At 25.3% G+C, this 10369-nt stretch overlaps 1 protein-coding gene across 1 annotated transcript in view; it reads left to right on the forward strand.

Annotated features, from left to right (window-relative positions):
• LOC100205913 (ubiquitin-associated protein 2-like) overlaps nucleotides 1-6373 on the forward strand; it is a 55821-nt gene extending 49448 nt beyond the window's left edge. Inside the window, exons 18-25 of the mRNA XM_065816764.1 lie at nucleotides 763-825; nucleotides 3322-3397; nucleotides 3481-3537; nucleotides 3791-3918; nucleotides 4002-4077; nucleotides 4184-4233; nucleotides 5181-5312; nucleotides 6002-6373. Coding sequence (XP_065672836.1) covers nucleotides 763-825; nucleotides 3322-3397; nucleotides 3481-3537; nucleotides 3791-3918; nucleotides 4002-4077; nucleotides 4184-4233; nucleotides 5181-5312; nucleotides 6002-6097 — 678 coding nt within the window. The 3' untranslated portion in view covers nucleotides 6098-6373. The remainder of the gene's footprint in view (nucleotides 1-762; nucleotides 826-3321; nucleotides 3398-3480; nucleotides 3538-3790; nucleotides 3919-4001; nucleotides 4078-4183; nucleotides 4234-5180; nucleotides 5313-6001) is intronic.
• Nucleotides 6374-10369: the final 3996 nt, after the last annotated feature.

Raw genomic sequence — 10369 nt, forward strand, 5'->3', positions numbered from 1 at the left:
TCTTTCTTCAAGTTCTATCATTTAAAAAGATTTATCCATTTCAATAATGTAGATTCAATTCAGTGCATCCTTTATCAAAGGCTTTAGTGAAATTAATACAAAAGATATCAAATTGTTGTTATCATATGAAACACCTGTTGTTACTGTATCCATATATTCTAGTTAATTGATTGTGCAATATTTACCTTTTTTTTCTGTGCTTATGAGATAATTATAAAATGATGGTTAGGGAATTGAGAAGGGAGTTAAAAGAAAATGATGGTTAGGGAATTGAGAAGGGAGTTAGGAGAAGACACGCCATTTTAATTGTGAAATTTTTAAAATTTATTTTTTTTAAAAATGAATGTTTTAGGTTATTAAGCTTAGTTTTTTTTATCTGTTGTCTTAAATAGTAGCCCATAACCAATATATTTGCTTTGCAATCTTATAACCAAAAGGTCTTGACTAAATTTAAGAGCATACTATACACAATTATTTGCAAAAAATCCTCTAATACATTTTAAATATATATTGTACTGGAAATAAGTCCCAGTTTTATTATCAGATTCTCAGTAAATTTGTCTTATGAAAAGTCATACTAAACCAAAAAAAAAAAAACAAGCTTTTCAGTCCAAGTAAGAATCATAATTTTTCAAATATATACATTTTATAAAGTTTATAACATATGTATTATATTTTCAATCTAAATGTGTTGTTAATGCTATTATTGATTGAATTTACTAATAATTTTACTATTTTTATTGTTTATGATTTTTTTTTTAGCATCAACCAATTCATCATAGTTACAATTTTGAAGAACTTATGCAAGTGCAAAGAGTGCCTGTGGTATGTAGTTTTTGTAACTTTTTTTGATGAGTTTGATTTGTTATCTTTTTTGTTTTTGTAAAATTGTTTACAATTATATACTATATTATATTTGTAATACATTTTGATGCATTCTATTTCTTTTAATCTTTATTTTTTAAATTCTTATAAAAAAAATTTTAATGTGTGAAATATTTTAAAATATGTTTTTATGTCAAAGTATTTTTAACAAATATTTTTATGTGACAGTTGTTGCTTAGAAACAAAAATTTTTATTCATATATTTCAAAAAAGCAATAACATGTTTTGAAATTGAATAGAAAAAGTTGGAAAATACTAAATAATTCATGGACTGTTCACACTCTGTTATTAATATGTAATATCTTTATTTAAATGCCTCCAGTGACTACAGCTATTTTATCATGTGATTTTCATATGACCATGATAGTAAATACAACATTCAAGAATTTTTTGATTTTTTTTTTTTTTTTTTTTTGTTGTTGATTTTTTTCTTTTGATTTCTTCCTCTTTTTTTTTGATTTTAATTTCTAAAAAATAAATTTTAACTTTCCTAAAACTTTAAAAGAAAAAAAAATTAAAAGAATTTGACATGATTCCTCCTTAAAGTTATTTAAATAAAACTGAACTCAATTGTGTGTGTGTGTCTATATATATATATATATATATATATATATATATATATATATATATATATCTGTGTGTGTGTGTGTGTGTGTGTGTGTGTGTGTGTGTGTGTGTGTGTGTGTGTGTGTGTGAATTTACATTTGCTATTTATGATATTAATATCACTATTGTTGTTATTATTATATGTTAACCAATATTTTTTCAAAAAAAAAACAAGATTTAATTTACAAAATGAATATTTATATAATACATAACTTAGAGTCATAGAATAACTATAATTTAAATGAATTGTTCATTGTGTCGTCATTAGAAGAACTAATGTCAAAATTTATTTACCATGTAAATTTCATCATTTTTTATCATTACATCTGATTGATGATTTGATCATATTCTTTTTGCTGCATTTGGTTTATTCGATTCCCGACCCTGTGTATAATTGTTCTTTACATTGTTATTGGTATCGTATTTTTCTTCAAATGAGTCTCCTATTTTTCCCAATAATAATCCTACAATACGACAAGCTATTGTTTCATCTGATCTATTGTTAGAATTCAAACGATTTAATATTTGATTAAAGTCAATGTTTTCAGGGTTCATTTTAAATGAATCGATAAAACTCTGAATCTCTTTTGGGATGATCATTTGTGCTGGAGGATTATCAGGTTCGTTTGTTTTTATGTCGGTTGAGATTGATCTGTTTGAAACCTTTTCATCGATGCAAAAATCGTTCAGTTTTGATTCTTCTGCTCACCCAAAGATTTTTGTTTTTGATCTTAAAACATACAAAAATTATTTTCATCAAATAATCTAATTATACATTTTATCCAGTACATCTTGGCATGCCACATGCTCCTAAAATACCAAACACTAATCTAATTAAAAATAAGAAGTTTAAGAACTTATAAAATATGTATTTTTTTAATGTTGTTAATTGGTTATTCAATGTTCTGCAAAGTAGCAGAAACTTAAAAGTTGCTCACATGTTTGATGGCATTGTGTGATATTGTAAAAAAGAGTTGAAATGGATAGTATTATAATTATTTTTTTTTTGAGTATTTCTAAAAAAAATTGTAACTTACCTATTTCTTTTTCTTTTTGATGCTTTTCAATTTATCAGTGTCCATGTGTTCTTATATTGTGGCAGCATTTCAAATTAGATCAATAGTTTGTTTGAGTCAGGGGGTTCTAAAAACTTCATGTTAAACAATTGGAAAAGGCATTAAATTTTATTTTGTTATTAATTTTATAGCTTACTGTTGTCACAATTTTAGAATTAATTTCATTTATACTTTTAATTAATTTTTATTTATGTTTGTATTTATATTCAATTAGTTTTTTAATTAATTTTTTCAAAATTGATGATTCACCTCATTGGAATTTGCTTATAAAAAACCCCCTTAGATTATGAATATGCTGTATACAGTATTCAACTTTATTATTCCCAAAGTGATATAAGTATTCAATTTATTATTTATTATGATTTACACTCACCTAACTTCAAAAATACCAATAATTCAAAGTTTCTTGCAAGGCTTGTGTGACTTTTAAATGATGTCATTTTTTGTTGATTTCAAATTTTTTATTTTTACTGTTGAAGTTGTATAATTGTTTATGGTATATTAAAAAATAATTTGTAAGTGCTGTCTTCACTCATCCCCATTCCCCTACCCCTCTCCTCCTAAAAATTGTGTTATTTTTTTATATTATTTAAATAATGTTTAATAAAAATTTTGTGTGTGTATATGTGTGTGTGTCTATATATATATATATATATATATATATATATATATATATATATATATATATATATATATATATATATATATATATATATATTATATACTAATATGTAAATGGATGTTCTGTTTTTAGTCACCATATCCACCATATGATGTTCCAATTTTCCAGCCTCTCGGTGGCTCCTCTAGAGATGGACTACCTTATCAAGGTATGAAAGATAATAATATTTAAATGTATTTATACTTTTTAAACACTTTTATTTCGTTATATCTTTCTCATGATTTTTTATAGGTAATGATTCAAAATATTCCCTTACAAGCACTGATGAAACTGGAAATGTTGTACAAGGTATTAAAATGTATAAAATCTTGTTCAAACAAATGAAGTTCATATATAAAATATACTATGAACTTTTTTAGATTAAATTTTGTATTAAATATGTATATTAAATTTACTTAATAAATTAAGTTTAATTTTCATTAAGTGTAATTCGCATTACAATGTTTTTAATTTACATAACTTTACTAAATAGTTTAATTAAAAATATGTATGAAAAGGCTGGTTTTTTAGAAAATCTTAAAAATATATATTGTATGCTTAGCAACTCCACATATGGCTACTGGTAACCTTACACAACAATATTTACCTAGTCAGTATCAGTATGGGTTATCAGTATACGCTTATCAACCTGGTATGATGGCACAAAGTTATCATCCTTCTGTGTACCAAGTAATTTAATTATGTGCAAAAACTCTTTATATAGTTCTAATTTAAATTACTAAAATTAAAAATCTCTTCTTTTTTTTTTCAAGGCTAAACCTGTTGCTGCACAATTTTCTTCTCAGTATCAGTCACAGCAAAGTGGGTTTGTGCCAAACAAGTTCACTGGTAACTTTCTTTAAGTTAATTTTTTTTCGCTGAAATAGAAATCTGTTTTTTCATTAAACATTTTATTACCGTAGCAACAATTTTTTTACCCTCAATTTTTCCTTAGCAACAAGCAGCGCAAGCCATTCATCTTCGCCAACAGTTTATAAAACTCAGGTATCTTAGAGCTATGCTTTGTTTCTGTGTATTTTTACTAAACCATAGAATTTTTAAAATTGTAAAATTCTCCTGATTCACAAGCTTTGAAATACTGTTGCTAAATTCCATCAATGAGGTTGTAAACTAGTTTTTAATCTCAACATAACAAAAGGGATTCAGCATAACTGTTCTAATGATTTTTTTTAAAAACAAACGGAAATTTTAGACTTTATTTGAGATTTGCTATAATATCAAATGTTTGAGGTTTAATAAAACATGCATTACCAAAGAAATAATAAAACTATGTTTCTATCTAAGAAGTAATAATTACTATTTCATGCAAATGTAATTAGTACTAAGTCATGCGAATGTAATTAGTACAGTTTTTTGAATAGAAGTCATTACAAAAAGAAGACATTAAAAATATCTTTTAAAATTTAAAATACATTTCTAAAATGTCTGCAAATTAAATTATTCCAGTCAACTGTTTTAAATGGCAATTTTGCAATTGTCTCAACATCTTAAATTAGTATATTGGTGTCATCAACCATGACACAAAATACATAGTCTAAGAAAAATTATGAACTATCACTAAAAATTATTTGTATTGCTTTGAATTATATTCAGAAGTTCAATTAAAAACGTTTTTTATTTTAAGATTTCGGAAACATAATGAATGGTTAATAGTTTACTCAAACATCGTATTTGTTGTTTTATTAATATTTATTGTTAATTACAACCTTAATGACTTAATTAAAAAGTTTTAAAATGAAAAACAGATTGCTTAAAGGCTTGTATTCTCGTATGCTTTAAATTCATACTTTAAGAAAAAGATTTAAAGTTATGCTATGTAGAATAAACTATACAATTAAAATTAAAAAGTAAAATGAAAGGAATGACAATTGAGACCCTTTTTTAATTGTTCATTGCACTTTTTTGCTTTTAGTTTTTTTAATTTGCTTTAGTATCAAGAACCAACCAAAGGTTTTCATAGCAATCAAGTAACTAACTTAAACTCACAGCATGGTTTGATTCACAATCAGACTCCTCAACACATGACCAATGTGAATCATTATATGATGTCTCATAGTGGGCAGGTATTAGGTGTTTGTGTGTTCTTTTAAACAAGAGTACTCTTTACACTAATAAGATGTTTCATCATTTTATAACATTTGGAAACTTTCATTTATTTTTTTTTCTAGAACACCATTACATACTAGGCAACATAATGTGATTACTATGTTACTTTTAACTTACTTTTGTAGTTTTAATTTTTAGTGTTTTTTGAACATATGTGAGCTATAGTTAAAAGCTGTTAACAATTTGCTTGACGGCCAATTCATATTAAACTTTTTTTTTTTGTCAATACTATTTAATTTTAGAGCATTTGGATTCAAAAATTAAAAAATAATTTTTTTGATAGCCTAAGTATTTTTTAAGAGACCAGTTTGTTATTTATATTTATGAAGTATTCACCCAAAATATTTGCGTCACAGCTTGACAAATTTGTCATGTCATGACGCACTCTTTTTAGCATTCAAAATACAAATGAGTTAAAATTTAATTTAACTTATTAATTTAATTTTGCATATATTTATATTCCAAATGCTAAAAGTTTCACTTTATTAAAATAAAAAAAGCATCTAACACGAATTGGCCGTTTAATAGTTTTTATTTAGTTGTACTTTTATTCGTGATTTTGTTTGTTTGTTGTTGTCTATAAACGCCACATTTTAAAAGAATTTATTCGTCATATTTTATTTAATGTTATTTTTCCCTCTAATAGCCTCAATGTTATTTCCCAGGCCAGCCATTTGGGAAACCTCCAACAGCAAATGGACACTTCTGCGCATCGTGGGTCTGTTCACCAGGTGTCGTTTAGTCCCAACGCTAACCAAAAAAAAGACCTCAAAGGAAGCTACCAATCATACTGGTCCGGAAATAGGTAAAAGCTAGCCGCTTAATCGAATGAAAATAATAGCGCCCTGTAGATGGTCAATTTAGAGAACTGCGTTCTTCATACGCATCCTAATTCGATCGTTAATTGCTGGTTTTTTATGATCGCATTGTGTTCTTGCATCTTCCCGCATTGTAAATTTTATTCGCTGGTTTTAAAAATGATCTTTTTTGTTGTGTGAAAGAATATAATGTCATTCAACCAGTTGTTATATTTACATAAAATAAAGTTTTGGGTTTAACAAAAATATAGACTATCGCCTGAATATATAGATTATAAATCATATTGCATCATTAAAGTCATGAGTTTATTTATTAAGCTCTTTTATTTAAGAAAAAAAAGTTTAAATGCAACTAACTACTCTTTATCCATTTAAAATTGAAAATTACAATTTTTTAAATAATTTTACAAAATTAGGTTAGGTGTCACTCATATAGTTAAAAACTAGTCATTGGGGTGACACCTAAATAAAAAAGAATAGCAATAATAAATAAAAGCAAGCGTATATTAAATTAATTTAAGGTGGTAGACCACTATTAAAAATCATTTTTTCAATTTTAAAGTTTTTAAGTAATATAATTATCGTAGATTACGAATTTCATATTAGTTTTATATAAAAATAAAGCTAACCCTATTAAAAATCAGTTTTTAATAATGCGGTTTAGGCATTTTCATAAATTTGTCCGTAGCAACAGATTGTTTATTCTGTTACTATGTAGCTAAAAAGGAAGTTATCCCACAAAATACCATAAAAATTAATACAAAAAAACTTCATTTGTGGTGACTGCTACTCTAAAACTACTTTATGTTTATTGTTAAATGCTTTTGGTGCAGTGTGTTACATGGTTTTCAACGGATTTCTTCAGTAAATGTCTAATTACTTTACAAAGACCACAACTTTCTTAGGCTAATTTTCTGTCTTCTATACTTTGGTTAAATAATAACTAAAATAATGGGAAATAAAGATAATAGAAATAAAATAAGGTATAGCAAGAAACGTAGACTCTTCAGTGGATACCAACATAAATCATCAAACGTTGTAGCTGAAGAAAATCTATCTAATTTAGAAGAATTACAATTCAAATGTAGCTCTGCAAAAAAATGAAGATATTGTCATCCTCTTGCAGTAGTAAATCTTCCGTCGATATTGTAAATAATGATTTTGTAAATAAAAATAATTTTTCTGCTAATGATGATCAGTCCAATGACTGCTATAATTTTATGAACACTAACATTTTAGAAGAAATAATTACTGCCATAGGCTGCATTCGAAAATGTTCTGCAAATGTTAATTTTAACCATGATGCTAAACTTAAAAAAGGTTTATCACACTGTGTATTTTTTTCATGTGCATCTTGTCAATGGGAGCAAAAGTTTTATCCTAGTAAAACTATAAAACGAGTCTTTAAATGCTTTAGTTTGGAAAACGTTGTCCAAAAGATGTTTTTGTTGGAATTGATGTATAGGTTATAGGTTGGTATAATGTGATGTATAATGTATAGGATTATAGGTTGCTGTTCTGCAATCATTAATTTTAATGATCGACTTAATGGTATCAATAGAGTTTTAAAAAACTTTATTTAAAACCAGGGCATTATTCTTCAAGTTTTTTGGCATCGTCTGATTTGAAAAGAGTTAGGAATATGGAAAAAAAAATGTAATGAAAAGGGAAAAAGCAGGCGAAAACAGTTACGAAGTATTCGTAAGGGACAAAGATGAGGAAGAAGAGAGTTTATGTTATAGTGCAGGAGAATTTTAGTCTTTTTATTTATTTACTATAAACTTTTTATTTATTTACTATAAACAAATATTTAATTAAGTTTATAATTTTTATAATCGCAAATCAAAAGAAAAACTTTTTTTTTCTAACTGAAATACTACTTTAATAATAGTATTGTTTTAATAATATTATCACTTTATTTTAATATTAAACATATTTTATTTTAATTTTGCGTTAGTTTTACTCCACAATACGTTTATAATAAGATAATAATTTTCAATAGGTTTTTTTTTGTGTTTTTGTATTTTTATTTGAAGTGTTTAATTTTTTTTTTGTTTAAATGTGTTTTTCTCAGTTCTTTAAAATTCACGACTTTGCGGTAATTATCTCTAGATTCTCTTAACCGATTTCCATAAAATTTCCAGGAGTTGTTCCTTTAGTTATTATGAATGTCCCCTACCACTTTTATTGCATTATGATAACTCGATAAAAAGATATTAAAGTCCAAATATGGTCAAAAATGCCCCTTTTTTGTTTTCGAAGTGTTTTTTTCATTTAAAAAAAATCTGTTTAATGTTTTTCTTTTGTTTTGGTACAGGATCTTTTTCATTATAATAAAAGCAAGTCTGAAAAATTTCAAGTTGATACCATACATAGTTTTTGAGATATTCACCGCAACGAAATAACCCTATTTTGGGGTTTTCGGGACCAAATTTCTCAAGCCATTTATTAATCAAAAAAAAAAAAATTGTCATTAAAATGTAAATTTTAATCAACTTATATAAAAATTATTTCTAAAATGTTTTGAATTTTAGAAATTATTTTTATATAAGTTGATTAAAATTCGTGAAAGATTTTTTTTTATTAGTGGTCTACCACCTTAAAAAAAAATGATTAAGTTATAATAAATTAAATAAAAAGACAAAAAAGTACGAAAACACTCAATTAACAACAACAGCGAGCAACAATAAAAATAATAAGCAACAACAGCACAAATAATAACAAATGTTGCGCAAACGAAAAGGCAAGCACAAAAGCTACGTAACGCAAAGGGTAAAAAATTTGTTGCGAATTATTTTTGTTTTAATTAGTTCTTTTTATTATTTTTTCGAACATTTTTTAAACTTCTTTTTTTTTAACTTGTTACTTCGCATTTAATTGATTGTTTTATTTTATTACGTCTATATGTTTGCTTTACTCTTTTATTCGTTTTCTTGTTTTATTTTTTCTTTAATCTTTTAGTTCGCTTATACCTTTTAATATTTTTGTTAGTTTACTTTATTTTTAACTTATCTTTTTTGTTCTTTAAAATTTTTTCTTTCGTTTTTCTTTTTCTCTTTTTTCCCTTTTCACCGTTAAATAAACGTTTCCGCCATTTGCGATACCATTGCAAAGTGAAATCATAATCTAACTTCTTTCATATTATTTGTAAATTTAGAATTATTGGTAAATGGCACACTAATACTAAACTTTGTTCTTTTTTTAATAAAGAGATAGTCAACTAAAATTGCGATAGAAAAACTTAAGGCTATTTTTTTTTTTTTTTTTTATTCTTTAAGAAAGGGTAGAGTGTGGTAATCTAAGTCTATTTTAAGCTAGTTTCGATAAAAAAAAAACAAATAAATATTGCAAAATAATTTCTTTTTTGAAGAAAATCTCAAAATCATGATTAAAGATCGTTTTTTTTAAACTACATCAAAAAAAGTTTATACATAATTTTTAAAGTTGTCTAAGGAGCACCAATTTGAGTTGTATTCTATAGGCCCATTTTACACCATTTAGTGAGGTAATGTGGGCCTAAGTTACTTTTTTTTTTTTTTTATGAAATGTACCAACTAATAGTAAAGTATGACTGAAGTCATTGAGTATGTATTATATTTAAATTGTTTAATTGAAAGTTTAAACATAGTAGTACTTCAATAAATGTTTTACTTGCAAAAGAATTTGTTTAAAGCGATAAGTTAGAAATGCAAAATAAATATTTTTTATCCCTGTTAGCTTTTTTCCAAGAAATGCCGAGCATTTTTGTGGTTCAATTTCCATAATTTTTTTTTACAAGTTTTTTAAATATATAGAACAAATCATATAATAATTCTCCAATTTGAATATATGATATTCAAATTTGAAAAGCGAAGTATTTATAAAAAATCAAAACATGATGAAATTATGTTTAAGTAAGCATTGAAAGCTCAATTAAAAATTATCCAGAAGCTTTTGTGTTATTTATCAGAAGTTCATTATCCTACAAAAATCTACTAGTTTTTATTGAAAACATATAATCATTACATCTTCAATAATTATTTAAATAAATCCGTAGCAACATGACTCCAGAAACGTATTCAGACTTCTAATTTATATTTGAAGGTATTTATATTGTATAAGCATTAGATTCTTAACAGCACAAAATGCATTGACATTTAGACCCACATTACCCCACCCAATAATGTTGCTTAATTCAAAAAAAACTTTGCATTATT

Source organism: Hydra vulgaris, chromosome 13 (genome assembly GCF_038396675.1).
Source record: "Hydra vulgaris chromosome 13, alternate assembly HydraT2T_AEP".
Classification (NCBI taxonomy): domain Eukaryota; kingdom Metazoa; phylum Cnidaria; class Hydrozoa; order Anthoathecata; family Hydridae; genus Hydra; species Hydra vulgaris.